The 20,399-nt window shown below is 40.3% G+C and overlaps 2 protein-coding genes across 2 annotated transcripts in view; both read right to left on the minus strand.

The window, feature by feature from the left end:
• LOC146455805 (uncharacterized) overlaps positions 1-229 on the minus strand; it is a 118,673-nt gene extending 118,444 nt beyond the window's left edge. Inside the window, exon 1 of the mRNA XM_085093796.1 lies at positions 1-229. This exon is cut by the window's left edge and continues 1,428 nt beyond it. Within this exon, the coding sequence (XP_084949922.1) occupies positions 1-228 (228 nt within the window). The 5' untranslated portion in view covers position 229.
• Positions 230-3,352: 3,123 nt separating this feature from the next.
• LOC146455816 (counting factor associated protein D-like) lies at positions 3,353-19,085 on the minus strand. Its single transcript, XM_085093783.1, has 10 exons — positions 18,750-19,085; positions 16,561-16,779; positions 15,226-15,401; positions 14,394-14,634; positions 12,587-13,040; positions 11,432-11,637; positions 7,959-8,050; positions 7,026-7,187; positions 5,890-6,079; positions 3,353-4,778 (listed from the first exon to the last, which is right to left on the minus strand). Exons 1-10 carry the CDS (start codon positions 18,841-18,843, stop codon positions 4,597-4,599), a joined length of 2,016 nt encoding a protein of 671 aa, XP_084949909.1. The 5' UTR covers positions 18,844-19,085; the 3' UTR covers positions 3,353-4,596.
• Between the last annotated feature and the right edge of the window lie 1,314 nt (positions 19,086-20,399).

Genomic DNA, 20,399 nt, shown 5'->3' on the forward strand with positions numbered 1-20,399 from the left:
GGTTAGGGTAGAAGTAGGTGGCTCAAGAACGGAACGCTTGTCAAGGAAGTAGGCTAAAGCTTCAAGCCCGCTGTTGTTCGGGATTACGGTATACAGAGATTTGATGTCCATGCTGTATAGGAAGCGTTCGCCGGTGATGTTGTCATCAAAGCGGAAATCATTAAGGATATTGAGCGCGTGGTTGGTATCCTTTATGTAGGTGTTGAGGTTGCGGACGATGGGACACATGATCCGATCTAAGTACGCGGCAATGTACTCAGTTGGACAGCTGCACGCAGAAACGGCGATCATAGCGTTGACCGCCGATTTAACCGTGAGCTGATTCTCTTTGATGGGATCGTGATCAATACGTTCATAAAATCTCTCATCGGACAGTTGACGGTTGGCCTCAGCGATGTACAAAGGGCGCGACCAGACGACAACAGCACCACCTTTATCAGCTGGTTTGATGACAATGTCACTGCGTGCTGATAGTTGAAGTAATGCTGCTCTCTCAGTGGGTGATAAGTTATTTTGCTGTGATCTTGCCTTAAAATTAACAGCATTGACGGCACGGCGGCAACGATCAATGTAATGATCCACAGCTGAAAATTTGCCATCTGGAGGAGTCCAAGTAGAAGCCTTGGGGTTAAACTTAGCGAAAGGGTCGTCGATGTCAGAAGTTGGCTGAGAGTCTTATAACTTGCTGGCATGAAAATAAAACTGACCGGCCAGTGTTCGGTCACGTTTCAGAAAGAAACAAAAAGGCTGTCCATGTAAAACACATGGGGATTTTTACAGTGCCGCTTCGTGCATGTCCTATGACATTCAAGAAATGCCAGAATTTATGAACTTATGCGAACGTATACGGTTTTATTTTAGTACAATGTCGATATCTCGCGGCATCGACCTTTTTTTATTACGCGCGGCTCGAAAAGCCGAGAAGCTTCCTCAAACTTACGTACTTAAATCCAGTATTTCATCAGCATTCAGTGATAAACTTACTATAGTGTCTATAGTGTGTTCGTTCGATAGCCTGATTTTATTAGACCAGCGAGAAGGCGAAGAAAACGAGAAATCTGCAAGCTTCAAAAGCGATGCGACCGTTTAGTAACAACAACACTGAGCGTCCTTCCGAGATGCTGGAATGCATTTGAGAAACCTCTGCCATGGTGGCAAATCAAAGCTGCGTTTGCCATTCGCAATGACCATAATTTTATAGATAAATGAATACCTTACAGTAGATTTTGTAGTTTGCCGCAAATCTTTTGGGTTGTTTTTGTACTGCCCGCTATTCGAGCTCGCTAATAGACGACTACAACTAACTCGCACATTTGATCACACATTTATTCGCTTCGCGTCTCAGTGTTGTACAATTTTTTCCATCCAAAGCAAAACACTAATGTTTGATGCTGTTTGTCTGTCGAATTCTCTGTTTTTGACAGTTCACTTCCATATGAACAAACAGTACGATTGAAATCTAGAAAATCCTCGCGAGTTCATCCAAAGCCAGTTGGTGACCTTTGCCATTTCCAGCGAAAGCAGATGTGGCGCGAAATCGTTGTCTATTTTAAACAGACTTATCACTTTACCAATTTTCCACGTTTGGTGGATGTATCTTGTTAACCACACAGGATTTCTACTGTTTCTACATCCACTCCACTGTCCGCTTTAACTTCTGTGCTCCCAGAGAGTCCACAAAACGTCCCGTCGCCGGTCGGCCGCGACGTCTCCTTTGACGATCCATCGACAAAAATGTCGTTTTCGGATGCTAAAACACTTTTAACCTTACAAAAATCGAACTTTTATTTACAACAGGAAACAAAGATTATAAAAAGTGAAGAACAAAGAGTGGATGATCCAAATTCGGGCGCGATTTCAACAGATTGTTCCACCACAAGCTCGCATCGAATTTAGTGTCGACCCGTACAATTTATTTTGAGCCGGTCTGCTCGCGCATGCGCTTGACCGTGAACATCGGCCTTTAAACCCTGTAAATATCCTGTAAATTGAAAGAGGGAGACTGTTTAAACCCTGTAATTAAATATCCTGTAAATTGAAAAAGGGAGACTGTTTTAAAAGCCCTGTAAATATCCTGTAAATTGATAAAGGGAGACTGCTCTGATCCTGTAAATATCTTCACACAGAGTAGGTGGCGTAGTCCATTAACCGTGGTCAAAGGAAAAAAACCTGACTTTTTTTAGTATATCCTAAAATGATTTTTAAATCATTAAAATAGACTCACAGAATCACAAGTCAGCTTTGAGTTAGCATAGTAAACGCTAATCTCTTTAAACAGTCTTTTCTTATTTTTTACGTTTGACCACGTTTAGCGTACTCCCTGTTGTCTGATCTTTTTCCCGTAGTGGAGAATGTGTCACTTATTAGTAACGCATTTTAATGTGGACTGCAGGGTTGCAATTTGCACACACGAGCAGCTTCCTCTCTAAAGTACCCCCACACGGTGTTGTAAAGCGCATTTGAATTTCATAGTAAATGCGCTATATAAATTACATATCATTATCAAACATTGTACCAGGTGCCGTTTTTGTGTTTGTTTATTCGTTTGTGTGGAGGGTCAAATTGACATATTTCATTAAGGTTAAATGCTCGCCAAACGCACAAAAAGACAATTTTCTGTATAATTTACCGGATATGTAAACACTTTGATAAACGTTTATTATCATTTCACCTTACCTCACCCCCCCCCCCCCCCACTCCTCCCACCTTTGAGTGGCCTTACAATCACATTTTCCATGACCGCCCTTAAATACCATAGTAGCAATCCGTTTCCCTGTGATACTAATTCAATTAGTATACAAAAGGTATTTTTATACAGTGATACAAACAATACTTACAAAATATATATTTTATGTACATTTTTATCTCTAAGCAAAGTTTTCTATTATTTTAAAAAATGTTATTGAGAGAAAAGATTGTGACAGCTATAATTTAACTTAACTTAAAAGTTATCTTATCCTATCTTAACTTAACTTCAAAATTTATCCACTTGTGATTAATCAAAAATCACCAGCAGCTTCGTTGTTTTTAAGGATAGGAACATTGTTTTGTTTAGTGTTCGATCTTTTGTTCTCTTGACCAATAATGTGAGACGTTACAATCTCCGCAAATGTGAAACGCAAATATCCCTTCAACAATAAGCACCCTTCCCTTCCCCTTGAAACAAACGTGTCCTCTTGTTTTCGAATAACAAGCCTTAAGACTTCTAGCTATTTCATACTGTTAACATATTGTTTTAACTATTTCATGCTGATTTAGCTGGTATCTGCTCAACCCATCTTGGTATGGCACCGACCCAGAAAATATTCCCCCCCCCCCCCCCCCCCACCCCTGAAGGAAATTCCTAAAGCAGCCCAACAAGGTCAGGAGTTTATATTCGAAATTTTACAATTACAGGTTATTATTTTTCTTCTTATGACATATTTCCGTTTTAAAATGTTGAGATGAGAAATACATACTTATACTTAAATTCAGAAAAATATTGTTAGTAAGAGATGCTAACAGAGCTCACGTTTTAAGATTGTCAAGAACACGAGAGACATAATTGTTCCGCCCATATTATCTTACTTTACAAGTTCAACTGGACATTGAAAGCAAATCACCGGTTTTCTGGCATGCCATGCTCTAAGTATAGTTTAGCCTGCGTAGGTTGCGGTATTGTCCGCGTGCGAATATAGAGTTTTGGCGGCTAAGCTGCATTGCCGGCGACATAAGCCGCGAAAAAATACTTTTTTTTTTTTTCATTCCCCTCGCGACTTCACTGCTTGTTCGCCCAAATGCCGCCCTCGCCCAACTACCAGCCAGCTACCCAGGTTATATGCTGGTTACGCTACGGATTCTACCATCTTACAAGATTCGTGCGATATAAGTAATATATATAAAAAGTAAATACCCTAGAATGCTATCTAAGGGTAAACAAAATTGTCATATAAAACTTTTTGAAAAATATCCATCTGGTATGGCAAGTTATTTTCATTCAGCTAGGCGAAACCTCTGTACTACCCTGCTTGCAGAGGTTTCTTTCTGGCAAGTCTTTTAGCATGTACGAAGTGGCTCGCGTCTCTAGTATCTCGCATAGTCAGCCTGTTTACCTCCCCGAGAGAAACGTAAACAGGCTAACCACGCGAAATACTAGAGACGCGAAAGATTTCGTACAAGTTAAAGGACTTGCCAGAAAGAAACCTCTGCTAGCAGGGTACCTCGGTACGAAGAAGACATTGCAGATCCCACTTCTTACTATCCCTCCCCTCCCTCTCATCTCCCAACTAATGAAGCCAAAAGTAGATAAGAAGAATTATTCTCACGTTCTTCGGACGAAGCGTGATATTTCAGTTCTCTACCTTGTTATACTAGAGACTATGAAGGACTAAAAAGCTGGTGGAACTGTTCTGTGCGAAAAGGCAAAGTCGTGCCTACTGGAGCTGCATTTTTTTTGCAACAGAGGGAACAAACAAGAGACTTGTTTAGTTGTAATAATTGTTCTTCCTCGAGGCTCAGCAACAAAATTGTTGTTTCCATAAAAAACACTTGCAGCTACGTACGCAGTCTTTGAGAAAAACGTCGCTAGCGATGGACGGGCGAAGATCTTTTTGTATTTCAATCTCTTATTGTCACCACTACAGGTTTCTGGACTACACCGCAGTTATCGTTTTTCATAGCGATCTTGATATATCCCTGATCACCCCAAGCCTTTGACCAGGAGTTCTTAATCAGCCAATAAGGTTCACCTTTCTCTACTCCATAACCAACAGCTAAGGCCGCGTGGTCCAGTGCGTGAGCTGGGTACGAGAAGAGAAAAAATAATCAAAATTAAAGAAGTAACTCACGTCTGGCCGTACATTACGGGCTACACCCAGTCTGAGTAAAACACAAACCCTCGACTGTAGTCAAAAAGGAGGAAACTAGCTAATGAAGGGTTTATAGTTAAACATAAAAATGCCATAGGGATAGACCTAGAATTAAATAAGGCTTTGCTCAGTGCACCCCACGAGTAGACTGTTTTTTTGTGATGGCGAGCGCAACCTGAGGAAACAACCATGGGGGCCAGGAGTGGGGCAGAAGCACCTTTCGCCCCCCACTTCTGATCCCCTTGGTAGTTTTGGCGTCTCTTCAGGTTGCGCTCGCCATTACAAACCAAGATAACGATCTCGACGATCAAACAAGAAAATAGGGAATTGTAGACAGTCTAGGCCCAGGTTACCTTTCGCCCCCCACTTCCCCTTGGTAGTTTTGGCGTCTCTTCAGGTTGCGCTCGCCATTACAAACCAAGATAACGATCTCGACGATCAAACAAGAAAATAGGGAATTGTAGACAGTCTAGGCCCAGGTTACCTTTCGCCCCCCACTTCCCCTTGGTAGTTTTGGCGTCTCTTCAGGTTGCACTCGCCATTACAAACCAAGATAACGATCTCGACGATCAAACAAGAAAATAGGGAATTGTAGACAGTCTAGGCCCAGGTTACCTTTCGCCCCCCACTTCCCCTTGGTAGTTTTGGCGTCTCTTCAGGTTGCGCTCGCCATTACAAACCAAGATAACGATCTCGACGATCAAACAAGAAAATAGGGAATTGTAGACAGTCTAGGCCCAGGTTAACTTAATTGAGCTCGAATCACAACTTCGTGAATATACGCATTACCTAATACCATAAGGTAATGTTCGGTTAAGGTAGACGTGGCGTGGCCATTAGCCTGATTACCAAGCATTTGGATTTCGCTTTTTACCAGTCCCTTTTCTCCCCGTTTGGAAGGAGGAAGTGGTCGAGAGGGACCTCGGACGGTCCAAGAGTCAGGCTAATGGCCTCCAAACTGAAAAGGTAAATGACAACAAAGAACAGCAAACAAGTTTAATGACACAACCATATCACCCAGAGTGTATATTTGTTTACGTACTGCATGATGGGTCGTAATAAATCCCGGATCCATAAAATTTGAATGACTTGGGCTGCGTGTTGATAAGGATGCTGACCGGACCATAGAAAGCAATGGCCTGCTTCAGTTCACTCGTATTTCCTTTCGTGATGTTCATGTAAAAGTCAAGCTTTGCACCTGTTGTAGTGTTCTTAAAATGGCACAGCCCCTCCTGAAAATATAGAAAAGAAACGATTTTCCAGAACTCCAACAAAAAAAAGGAATTCGAAATAGTATGGGGGGATTTATGAGAGCGGTCCACGCAGTTACTGCTTAAATGTCCTGGTTTCAAGAAATATATAGTTGACCAAGACATAACTGATCATTAACATCAATGACTGATCGAAAAGCTACAAAACGTTCAGTCGTCGATTACTGAGTCATTGATCTCATCGATTACCCATCGATTGCATTGATTACTCATTGATAGGAGTCGAGAGGCTAGGGATCATATTATTTTACCTAGTATCATGATCGAATATGAAAAGAGGAAAACAAATTAAATTGAATGCTACATGAACGATTCTAATTTATAATTTCAGGAGAACATCATCATTATTAACATTATCGAAAACTGTTGCCAAAATTTGCTGATCCTTTTCTATTTCGTTTGTCATTGAGTCAAGTAATTGATTGCTCAATCAATAACTAGGTCATTAATGACTACTCAATAACATCCGTGTCCTCGATCAGTCATGAATTACCTATTGAATATTTGCAATAAACAACGAATAATCGGCAATTACTTGCAGCCGATTATTCATTAATGTTGTTGATCATCGATTAGTTATGTCTGGATTGAAGGACCGATATTCTATGATCTGCTGTTCATTTGCCCCTATTCACGTTAACCGATATACGACACTTGACCTTTTGACGGGGATTTAATAGTTTACTGAAACCTTCGAACACATGTCCTCGGAAGTTACCTAGTACATATAAATAGCAGATATTTGTTAGCCAGAGCCAGAAGCGTCTCTCGCGCCCAGAAAAAAAAAACAGTCAAGCTGTTAATAAATTTGTAAGGTTTCTATTTACAAACACGGTGCAACTACCTTTTGCATGTACTCATGTCTCTTTTGTTCACATTTATGTTTAATTTATCTCTAGATCTTCACCTGTGCTAGATATCGTCCATAGCTTTCTTCAGTGGCTAGCCCGCCGTGTTTTATGACCCACTCCATCGCTCGATGAGGATATCCGCCTTTGCAGCCTCGGTTGCCAAACCCCCACGAGCAGTCAATAAGCTGCTGTTCGGAAAGATTCAGGAGCGTGCCTGTCTGCAAATAAAATAGAAAACCTTCAATCAAGATCAGAGGTCAGCTGTTTCAAAAGCTGGATTGGTTGGCGGCCTGCAAGAATTTTTGTATGAAGCATTTACATACAGAGCCCGCAAAATTGGGTGATGGCTTCAAAGGAAGTGGAAATTACGTCATCAGTTCTTAACAGACGCCATTTTTGATTTCTCGATTTCTCTAAAATCTCAGAAAACCATCGAGATTGTCCCAAAGGCAATCAAAATTAATACAGAATGCTAAAGTAATATAGACATTATTTTAACTAAGAAAGAAAGACTTGTAATCTGAAAACAAGCCAAATTTCTTAAAACAAGTCTTATGCATGCCCCATTCACACCAAGGCTTAAAGCTGCTTTCGGATTTTTGTCGACTAAAGATTTAGCACAAATGAAAAAATAAGTTAAAGTTTACTTGAATCCTATGTCAAAGCTAATGGTTCAGCTTTCTGTTACCAATTTTCATTTTGTTAAACCTTGTCTAATTAAACATTTTTTTCTTGGTGTAAATGATGCTTTAGTCTTCCATTTACAGTCAAAATGTAGTTGGAAGAGTCGAAGTTTGGTGACCTTTGCTTAATATTAAAAAGTTGCCAATGGCCCAGTCAGCATGGCAATTGTGCTCAGCCACCCCCAACCCCTCCCGACTGAGTAAAGTTAATTAAGCCACATAATTTCTCCCTTCGTTAAGTTTGACCAACTACAGTTGCTATCCTTTGTCAAAGTTCTCAATCTGTAAAAAATTTTCGATTCGAACCTTGAGAAAATAAGCTCCTTCCATAGCACCTGTAACAGAATAAGCGTAACAAGATCCGCAGATTCCTTGACTTCTCACAGGATTAACCGCACCTGCAAAATCAAATCACCGTATTAACCTGGCAGATGTTAGTGATCAAGTTAGTGCCCGTAGAAAATTAAAAGACTAATCTATAAAGTGCTTAATGGAAAAGCCCCACGAGTATGGAGGGGAATATTGGACAAAAATGTGATTGGATCGTACCGTATTGCTTTGTATTCGGTGATGCTATGAATCTACCAGTACGGTACTATGTCGTACCCGGTAGGATGTTATATCGAAACAGCGATGGTATTATATCGTAGCCAGTAACACAATTAATCTTTCGACATGCTATTATATCGTACCCGATGATGATATGTCGTACCCAGTAATGCTATATCGTACCCTGATGTCGTACCCGGTGATGCAATGTCGTACTCGGTGATGCAATGTCGTACCCGGTGATGCAATGTCGTACTCGGTGATGCCATATCGTAAACGTCCGGATGCCGGCGAACAGCATTGTCAGCGGGGGTTTTTCACGAGAAAAGGCGGGAAGTTGACATCACGTGATATGACTTGCTCTTCGCGTCGTCTGCTCCTCCATAGCTAGCTTTTGAAAAGTGTCGGAGCAAACTTCCGAGAAAAATGTTCTCTCCAGAACGACAGAAATTTTGTGCAATGCGAGAAATGCATTGCAACAACTAGAAAACTCGGTGACTGGATCCACCAGCGGCGAACATGAACAAGTACAACAAGGCCCGGCAGTCAGTTAGTAAACGCATATATTACATTACCGCTTGTTTTAGTTCAAAGAATTCCAAACAGTTCACAGGATATCAAAATAAACTTACATACCAGTTACCAAAAGCTTAGTTAAACTTAACTTGTATCAGTATAAGATTTTGCATCGATATATTGGTTGGATTAGCCCCGTCACGCAAGCGGTAAAACAAATAATAAAATGAACACATCTTTATTTCAAAATGGACTTTTTTGCTTGGGATTCCATGCCAAAGCCCAACTGAATTCAATTCGTGAGAAAATGAGAACATGTGGGGAATTACTAGTGAGTTTACGCAACAGGACAGTTGAGGCGCGGGGGATGCTCGTTGTCTCGCTTAGGGGCCGGAAAACGCCATTATATTTAACCGTCAAAGCCACTATACTGTAAAATTTCACGTTAACCCCCCCCCGGTTTTAAGCCCTCCCCAGATAAAAGCCCATCCATTTACTAACAAAGATATTGTTCCTGATATAAGCCCCCCCCTCGTTTATAAGCCCGTCTAACTGACGTGTATTATAAATTTAACTCTAAATGTAAATGTAATGTAGCTTGAATTCGTTTCTCAGATACGTTTTATCTCGTCGTCCCGATGTTATTGCTATACTCTGTACTTTCTAACTTATTTATAACATCACTCAACACTGCTCTGATGTTTACGCTAACCAGCTGAAAGGGTGACTGATGTTGACCTTCCATATTTTGGTGATAAATCAAAATTTGCTTGTTCTACCGACTTCTCGCCAAAATTAAAAAAAATGGCCGCCTACGAAAATATCACGTGATCCTGTCTAAGCAAAATAAACCCGCTGACCATAATGTTTGCCGGCATCTACGATTGGGCATCAGTATAGTACTGGATACGACATTGCATCACCGAGTACGACATTGCATCACCGGGTACGACATTGCATCACCGAGTACGACATTGCATCACCGGGTACGACATCAGGGTACGATATAGCATTACTGGGTACGACATATCATCATCGGGTACGATATAATAGCATGTCGAAAGATTAATTGTGTTACTGGCTACGATATAATACCATCGCTGTTTCGATATAACATCCTACCGGGTACGACATAGTACCGTACTGGTAGATTCATAGCATCACCGAATACAAAGCAATACGGTACGATCCAATCACATTTTTGTCCAATATTCCCCTCCATACACGAGCACTGTCTCACTTGGTGAACTCCAACCCTTCTGGCTACAATCTTAGAAGGCATAATACGTTTACTGTACCGCGATTTGAAACATTTTTTTTTAAATTCTATCAGTCGTAGAGGCGATATTATATGGAAAGCCGTCTTAAAGTACAATGGATTTACTTTTTAAGGCTTTCTAAAATAAAGTGACTTGACTTTAACGTCCAGTCTGTGCAATCACTCTCCAGACATTTCACCGTTTACAAATGTTTTTAGATTTTATAACATACTTAGCTAGTAAATTCGCGTAATGAAATCCAATTGCGCGTGCACGCTCCATATTCCAATTGTGCACGCTGATAACGTCAGTAACAAATACCTCGAGACAACATTTAAACTACCGCGTTGAAAAATGTTATTAAACAATTGGTCCATGCGTCAGCTGTGTGTTCATCGAGATATGAAGTACGCGGGAAGTTTGGAGAGCACTCAAGAAGCTAGAGTTGCTCCCGCACTCTTACGCATCTTTCGTGCTCTCCAAACCTCCCGCGTGCTTCATATCTCAATGAACGCACGCTGGCGCATGAACCAATTGTTAATTAATATTCAATCCATAATATATTTTTTTAATTTTATACTATTATCCTCTTACTCCTAAATATCACTATTGGCGTACCCTTTGAAATGGATTTTAATTTTTTCTCTGTCTTGAAGTTTTTATCTTGTACGACCCCAGAAGCATTTTAATGCTTAAAACCTTATCGTGCTTAAAAAAGTATGTGTTGTTGTTGACTGATGAAGCTGCAGTGTTTTGACATTGTTAGTACTCATTTAGGACCAGGCCCCAGTTGTTCAAAGGCCGGATAACTTTATCCTGTGGATAAGTCACTATCTGAGAGTTTCAATCTGTGCAAAGATTTCAGTATTTTCTCGTGCACAAGCGAATATATACACTCTAACCACTGCTTAGTTGGGGAGTGTACGAAAACCTTGGACAACATTTAACGTGAAGTATATTTTAGACGCTGAAGAGTGCCTTATCCAGCGGATAAAGTTATCCGGCCTTTGAACAACTGGGGCCAGATTGCCAGATATGCCATCTCAATATCTATCATAATTTTCTACCCCTCTTTTCAACTCCACCTGCATTTTCCCAATACGAAATAAAGCCTCATTGACACTAATAATTGACATTCACGACACAAATCTAACAGATGATAATGGTGATAATCCATATCGAAACGAATTGTTTTAAATACGGTTTGAAAACAGGCCACTGCAATCCAGCAGTGGACTGCCTGATCGAGTTCGCCCAACAGGAGTCAAACCTATGGCATCCCGATTCCTTGTTCGGATGCTCTACCACTGAGCTACAGGAGACTCGTGAGAGCTAAGGCCATTAGACTTCGTTCATCCTGCATATTGCTAGGATTACAATGTCAGTGAGTGACATATACATGTGAAAGAATTGTCATGTTATGCTTTAAGCCTGGGGAATAAATACTCAACTCACCCGATTTTGCCCAGTCAACAGCTTCAGGCACATTCCTAACAGTCTTTCCTTTTGGTATTTCAAATCTCTTTCCTCCATTCAAGGAATCTCCACGAGTCTCTCTAAGTAGCCCTTTCTTTTGTTCCATCTCGTCCTCTGTCATGTCCGCCATGTGGTTTGTCTTCAGTCTGTAGCCTAAGTGTTGGCGGTTTCTGGACTTGATAAATCTGTTGGGTGTTGGTATTTATCTTGTTAACGTACGCAGGTTGCATATTAAAGTAATCATACGTATGTTTGTTGGTAAAACACATCAAGATATCGGAGTCTGAAGGAATTCGACAGTTCAACAAGATAAGCAATTTCCTTCCGCAACATTTGAACAACCAATAAAATGGAATGATAATACGAGCAAAATGCTTTCAGCTGAATGATGACTCGCTAGCCAGTACTGATTTTATCCACACGCTTATTGTTAACAAAATTAAAGTCGAGAAACACTTGATAACAACTACTGGTTTGCTCACAGTTAAAAATAAAAATAAGCTAATAATTAAAAGCAGGTTGAATTGGGGGTGGAAACTCGCACTGATATCCATGCTTACAGCCTTGTGCTTCTAGGGTGATTCGTTGCCTCTATTTCTCTAAATGTATTTATAAATATAATGTTGTATTTGGTACATGGAAAAAATTAATAATCAACAAATGACTTTGAATCGTTTACCATTTTCTACAAGGAAACTTAAGGGAGCAACGAAAGAGAAAGCCTGACAAACAGCAAAAAATGTTCTGTGACAAAACAGCTGCACCTTAATGCTGCAAAAGATGCGGAATCAGATCCATCAGTATTTCCGATTGGAAAAAAGAGACTGGGATCCTGAATGCTTTACTTTTGTGCTCAATTTGTCTGAATCCTAAATCTTTTGCGAATATCTGTTGGTGATAATGGTGGATCTTTCTCTCACTCTCTGAACTTTCTTAGCCGTGATAAAAACAAAACTCAAATTAAATCCTTTTATTTCTGCGACAGGCTAATGCCTATTGGGGCATGTTAACAAAACTGTTTTCTTAAGCAGCAACCAGAAGGGAAAAGTTACACTTATATACAACGACCATTAAACAGCCTGGTATCAGGAATGCATTTCTGATATAACTGATCAAACTCTTAATAACACTCACCTCAAATTATGTCTGTAGATGTCCTTCCTGGTCTCATGCTCTCGTTTAGAAATATATCTTTTCTTATATTTCGCCTTAAAGAACTTAAATAAAGTGTTCACAACGTCCTCATAATGTTGCATAGCAACTTCATAATCGGACATCACTCTTGAACTCCCGTCACTGAAAGCACCTGTGCTCTTGGGGCCTGATGATGGACGAATTCTCTTTTTCTTCGCTAACGTAGGTTCTACAAAATCGTCGCTGTTGACAAGCGGCATATTGTTTAACTGTTCTAATAGATACTGTAGTGGGTCGGTCGTGGAAGGCGATGGAGTAGTCGGCGCAAAGTTGGATGGATGAGAAAGAGTGAAGGGAGAGCCAGACGTGGTATGGGGCATGAATTCAACCATGGGGTTTATCTCTCCCAGGGACTTCTCCAGCTTTTCGTGTGAAAAATCGAAGCATTGGAGATCTGGAAGAGTAAAATACATTATCAGTGAAACCCATTTGGAAGGTGCGTGGCACTTCCCATATAAAAAAATATTGGACATCGGACCTTACGAGTATCCCTTATAAGGGAAGAAGTCAGCGTCCATTAAACTTACACAAGACGACGGATGAGGAAGGAGGATGGAAAAATGTCGTCGTATAACCAATGCGATACCTGATTATGAACGTGTTTTGACTGAATCTGTCGTCCTCTTATCGTTATTTGCGAGATTTAGCGAGACTCAGTGAGTAGATTTAGCTGTTACGCTGGCCACATAAGGACAATTTGCCATCCTCCTACTTAAGCCGTCTTGTTAAGTAAGCTCACTTGTACTGTATTCCTCTTTACTTGGAAATACAAAATATAGTTTTCGTGTATAGTCGATGGTGTTGATGTGGTTTTTCTTTTTTAATTTGTTTGGTTGGTTTCAAAACGTTTGTTATTCGGCGCAAATAGATCCCTTCTGCCTGATCAAGTGATGCAACTACTACCACCACCACCACCACAACCAACACCACTACTACTACTACTACTACTACTACTACTACTACTACTACTACTACTACTACTACTACTACTACTACTACTACTACTCTGCTACTACTACTACTACTACTACTACTACTACTACTACTACTACTACTACTACTACTACTACTACTACTACTACTACTACTACTACTACTACTACTACTACTACTACTACTACTACTACTACTGACGCTGCTTCCGCTGTTGTTGCTGTTGCTCCTGGAGCATAGGCCACTGACGACTCCTCTCCAACCCTCTATGACCTTCATGTGCTCTCTTGTCCAACTGCGTTCGGTAGACCATGCCGCCATGTTCTTTTTTGTTATATCGGTAATTATCTTCTAAAAGGCCTCGGTTTTTACGTTTTAAAAGAAAGCTAGTCTATAATATATTGAAAACCGTTTTGGAAAATCTTCTTTTTTAATTTACGAAAGTTAAGCAACGACGTCAGCAACGGCAACGAAAACCTCACTTGAAAATATAACATCGCATTACTTCTACTACTTCGCGATTATTCCAATTCGTTCAACTTTTACAATGTGGGCCAAGTATTCTGGACCTAAATTGATAGGAACGGCGTTCAAGTGAGGAAGGAGAACGAGATATTAACCGTGGTGAGCGCACGTTCTCCACAAAACTTTAAATTTGGTCATTTGATGTTGTTTTGCTGATGACAGCAGATAAATGTACAAAAACATATTTAAACCTATTGCTTTGTGGCGTTCTCGTTGCCGTTGCCGTCGCCGTCGTCGTTGCTCAAGTTCGATTCCCTTATACTTGGCAAATGGCCTAACACTCATATACCTGTTGGTATATCAAGCACGTTATAGTTAAATTTCCAAGCTTCAAACTCGTGGTATTCCAGTATGTAATGATCATAGTAAGAAGACAACAGCGTGTCGTATCCCATCATTTCGTATCGAAGTGGTTTCGGAGGCCGCGTTTTTGTCGTGTAAAGAGTGTAGGTGTTGACTTTGTCATAAATTGTGAAGGAATGTTCCCACTTGGCGCATTCTGTACCATTCAATTCAGCGTCACCGGAGTACTACAGCAAAATGAAAGCAAGAATGAGAATTGCGTTGGATGTCACTAGTGTCAGCAATTGCCGAGGCTTGAGCGGCTTTCTGTTGTTGTATAAACAAGAACGTAGAGCTGGCCCTAGTTTTAAGCATGATCAAGTGATTATCCTTGCGAGTTATTATTTATTAGTTATTAATTGTTACAAGGAAAAGATGGCTAATCGCCGTAGTAGACCTGTACCCTTCAAAAGCTGTGTTTTCACTAAACCCTGACAACCTGCAGCTGCATTGTTTTTTAGGGCTGTGAAGCATGGTTCTGTTGTTCGTTCAGTTGTCCTCTCGACCAACCATAGACGACGGTGAAAATGGTCTGGTGCAAGTCGCTCCAATCACCGGTCGGTTCTGCCTCTTCCCCATGGTGTCTTACCCCCGTTTTCTCGCTCCTTCCGAGAAATGCGTTTAGCCTGGTGACGAGCCACGGTCGGTACTTTATTCCAAACTGGGCATGTGCATCTCATGCAATTACAGTAATACAATGAACTTACGAGCACTCGAAATAATCACATACGAAAGGTGCAAATGTATAGCGCTGTATTATAGGTTAAAGGATCTTTTACCTTAAAATACAACGGTGCTGGTATAATACTCTGCGCTTTAATAGGAAAATTCTTTGTTCCTCTCCTATGCAAGCATCCTGTGAAAGTTCTCTGTTTTATCTCAGAGTATTCGGGGACTATTTTGCAAGCAAACCCGTGCTTGCCAAGGTCCTCACGCTGAAACGTTCTGTCCATTCCTAAGGAAATTCAAGAAATTCAAATAATTAACTGTTTGCATGTACCACCGCGACAAAATAATAGTACCGGATCCTGTAGTGAAGGATCTAATCAGCAAAAAAAATGTAAAACAAATAATGTAAAAAAAGAGCAAGGCTGATTTGACGGTCAGGGAAGTATATTTTCCTATATACCTGTATTATATTTTGGAAAATATACTTCCCTGACCGTCAAATCAGCCTTGCTCTTTTTTAGATTATTTGTAAGAAATTCAAACCACTTTACAAAACAAAACCGACGAAGTCTTCTCTGGAAAATGTTTTCAGACGTTGAAATCTACTTCTTTTCCTCACGAAATTATGATACTCGCGGAACAAACCAAAATTTAAGCATGGTAAAAATAGCTGCCTTGTGGACGGTACCTCTTAATACAGACGTATTTTTGCGTCGTTTATGACATCGTGGTAAAAGCAGATTTAAGAAAAGGCTATTGGAGTCCAAAACGAAAATTGGGGGTAACCACACATTTTTTTCAGAGATTATTAAGCAACTTACAATAATTCTAAAGACCTTGAATTTAAAATACATGAAAAAATATAGCATTTTTTTCTAAATTGAAACTTCATAATTATTTCTGAAAAATACGTGGTTACCGCTAAATTGTTTCTGGATCCCAGTAACACTTGGTAAATTTTTTTTCCAGCACAGTCATAAACTGCGCAAAAATACTCTTGAATTAGGTTTCACCGCCTTTAGAAACCCTTATTTCCAGTACCATTCCGCGAGAAAACGCGGGTTGCTAAGTCAACTAAGGTCTATATGTTTTTGTTTTGTTCCGAGTGGTTGAGAAACAGAAGTTTTGCTACGATTCGTTGAAGCACGTAAAACAAAATCTTTGAACCTACTAACTACAGATCAAAGAGAAACACTTGAATTTACACGTGTGAATCTTCTCTTGAGTTTGCTAAATTCTGATTTTATTGCAGAAAGAGATATATTTAAAACTCTCTTTGGGTCCGGATTTTGGAAACCGTAATACCCCAGTACTGAGCACGCAACTGTTACATCACGTGATGTCCCCCCATGACCTCACCATGCTCAACGCCAAGCAACATGGCGGCAAAAAGCATAAGTAATTAAGCCATGAAGATTAAATAGCAAGATTAAATTTATTCTTACCATTATAGTAGTCAATTCTGCTCATCTTTTTGGTCTTTGAGTACCAAGCCTCAAAAGGCTCCACAATGTCGCCATAAGGAAGTGACAACACGCCTTTGGTGTGGTAGTCATCCGGGAACTGTAAGATTTCCTCCACTGTAAACACGTGACGTGTCACGCGCTTTCCAACGGAAAGATCCGAGACTTCACCATCTTGGTGCAAGTCATAGTAAACGATTCCTGTGTTGCATAATGACAGGCGGTCAGTTTTAACCTTAACAGCTCAACATCGATGAAAAAAATAGGTTGGCAACTATGTTAAAATTGTCATAACTGCCACTGATTTTGAAGTAGTTTGAAAGAGCGTGAAGACTAACTTTTATACAACCCGGATTAACTAGCAGCAGAATTGTATGTCTCGTGTTGGAGTGGAAAGATGAATTCACAAAGGACAGTGTTTTGAATCGTGCGTTCTTTATCAAACCATGAATTTAAAACTCACGAAGTAGTTTGTGCTGAGAGGAAAGGACCCTGTAGATTTCAGTACGACAACGACTTTCAAATTTCCAATCTTTCACGTCCTCAACACTCTCACTTTTTCCTGTTGTTACCAGCAGATAAGGAGAATCTAGAAACAAGTTTGGTGTGACGAGCAATTATTCAAAGCACGTGAACTAGACTCGTGGGGGTTGTCCAATACTGTCGACCAGATAAAACGTGATAAAGCCATCTTTCGACCCGTAGAGATGTACTGATTTTGTCCATTTGAACTGTGGCTCGTTCTCAAAGCGTGAGACCACGAAATACACGTCTAAAAGAGTGTATTGCGTGGTCTTATGCTTAGAGAACGAGCCATAGTTCAAATGGACAAAATTAGTCGTTCTGTTTCAGGTCGACAGTATATATTGGACATGTATGAAGAGACTCGTACCCAATCTCGTACGCACTTGTAGTTAAATCTAAAGGCCCCTCACTGGCAAAAAAGAATAAACCAAGATCAATAACTTGTGTGCAGGATAATTGGATTGCTTTTTGGTGACTGTTTGGCGAGGTTGTCAGCTGCAGGCTGGATTACATGTTAGTCCAGTCCAGGATTACTCTCACTACTTATTTGCGTTTTGTTAACAATTTTGTCTGGTACCCATTTATTTTACACATGGACAGGGAGAAACAAAAGGGATAGAGCGCCCTTTAATTGAGGGCCTTCGTTTCCACCAGTATTATTTCCCTTTCTTGTTGGTTATCGATTTTTTAATATACTCGAATCACTTTCACTAGCTTTTTTATATATTGTTATATATTGTTATTTATTATCGCCGATAAACCAGCCTCAAAATAAAACTATAAGAAAAGAATCAGGCGGAAATTCTTTTGTAAATAATCGTCTTGATTCCATTAAGGATTAAAACAAAAAAGGCCAGATTACATAGCGAATTTCAGCCCGGGTAAAATTTCAGCCAGGTAAGGGGGGGGGGGGGGGTGAGATTTTAGTCCGCTTCGTTAACTAATCCCGTTAGACTGAGAGTTTGCAAATACCCGCAGAAACTTTCTGGTAATTTCCCAAGCTCGGTTTGAACAACATTTAACCAGGCTGGGACTTTCAGCCTGACCAAATGGGCTGAAAAATTCATGTTAATGTAATCAAATTTCAGCCCGAACTGAAAAAGTGAACTTGCGCATGTGACATTCATTGTGATTTCATTGGAAAAGGTTTCACCTTGAATTTATTTTCCTCCGCGTAATTTCGATTACGCCCGCAAATTCATCATTTTATCGCAGTGAAATTTCCGAAACCCCTGATCAGGCTAAAATTTCAGCCAGGGCTGAATAGCGCCGTGTAATCTGGCCTTTAAAAACAAACTTTTTTACTCGTGTTTAATTGACTAAGCCGAATGTAAGGCCTTATTTATGATACACTGTTGGCCGAATTCGTGACGAAATAAAAGTAATTTTTTAATGATAGGTTTTGCACTGGCTCGCTCCTTAGAAATAAAACTTACAAAATTTCGAAGCCTTTTATCGTAGATCGGACAATTTTGAGAAAAGATGAAAAGGTGTACTGCAATTTTTTGGCATTTATAAACAAACGACATTGATCTGTCTTAAAATGACAGGACATGCTGCGGAAACATACAAACAATTCATGCACAAGTTGACCTAGGTTCAATCCGGAGCTGTGACATAAAATAGAGGAAATGTATAACACTTACCAGCTACGAATGCAAAGAAAACTATCACTAGTCGCCTTCGTAAACTTCGGTTCTTTTTTGCCGTTGGTTTAAGCCACGACGGAACCTTCACCATAAATGTCAACCGATAATCGAATCAAAAATCGCAATCCTTGCATCGGATAAACACTCGCTGACCGCACTTCTCATGAGAATCGAAGAATCAATTTCTTTGGATATTTTCTGTGAAATTTCTATCATGAAACTGAATCGAGTTCATTCTCATCCCAGGTAGATTCATTGGAGCGGTTCTTGTCCTGGGTGCGGTTTTCGTAAGATCAGTTGTGTGGAAGTAATTTTGGTGCAGTGACCATGCGTTTCGCGCCATGATCACAAACTGTTTGTGTGACTGACGAAATGCTTTTTCGCTCTTCCCGGGTGGCAAGCGACAAATCCACCTGCTAGGTTCCAGGACTCCGCGTTTGTTAATGGTCACGTTTTCTCAGATGATTCGTTGCTCTGTAATTGCCAGCTCGGAATTGAAACATTTATGCGATTAAAAAAAATATCAAACAAAGATCATTTCTAAGCAATTTTAGGTTCTGAGTGGGTCCCGACCTGATGCTAGTTTGCGTTAAATTGGAAAGAGAACGTGTTCTTGTTGCAAATAGCAAACGGTCTAAGCTAGCGTGACTGAGGTTTAAATTACCTGTTCAACTAAAATATTAATTTCAAATTATTCTTTTGACTCAACTGAGAACTGAGCTGAAACCAACGAAGAAGTAGATAATGCACCGGTTTCTTTTCCATGGAAAAGTAATTTCAACGGAAAACTGATTTTTTTATGAGGACTTTCCCAAACAGATATAAAAATACATCTATGTTGTCACTTAGGAGCTGTGTATTTATTTCGATTTTTTTCTCTTAAAATAAACAAAAACGGTGTGTACCGTTTAGCTCCCATCCAAATCTCGGAAAATTTCGGGAAATCACCTTAATTCAGTAAACCATTTTCATTCGTAAAACTCAATAAGATCTCCGGGCTCACGCGTTACAACCTGTTATAGAGAGACGGGTACTTTTGTCTTTTACTTTACGGATGTTCGAAAACTAATTTCTCCTCACAGTTAACGTGGCGAGCGATTGAAAAACGTTCAAAAAAGAGACTTGCCCAAATTCATCCTCAAATTTGTGTGCGTGCGCCATACACAACGTTTGGGATGCTAGATAGAATTTTGTGCTCCAAAATTGGTTGGGTTTAATAATAAAATCAGGCGAGCTTGAAATACGAAGCTAACAGCTCAACACAGGCAATCCCGTCAGCCAAAGGGTTAATATCTGGCTCTTTTTTTAACGAATGTCTGGTTTTATCAACAGAGGTGATGAGGTAACTTGGCCGCCATAAAGAGATTCGAGAATTGATGCCTTGTGGGGACGGGGGGGGGGGGGGGGGGGGGTCAGGCTAGTGAAGTAGTGGCTACTTTCGAGTGGCCTGAGTTGTTGCTTTAGGAACCTTATAGTAGGGATAAACAGCGCTAAAAGTTAGTTTGAGAGCCATTTTGAGCTGAGAAGTAGGCCTAAAGTAGGAGATTACAAGAAAATGGGTTTCGATTTTTACCTGGGCCACCCACCGCAAGTTAATCAGGTTCCCGAGGAGTACACCCCCCCCCCCCCCCCCAGGGAAATGAAAGC

Source organism: Pavona decussata, unplaced genomic scaffold (genome assembly GCF_977016875.1).
Source record: "Pavona decussata unplaced genomic scaffold, jaPavDecu1.1 SCAFFOLD_269, whole genome shotgun sequence".
Lineage (NCBI taxonomy): Eukaryota > Metazoa > Cnidaria > Anthozoa > Scleractinia > Agariciidae > Pavona > Pavona decussata.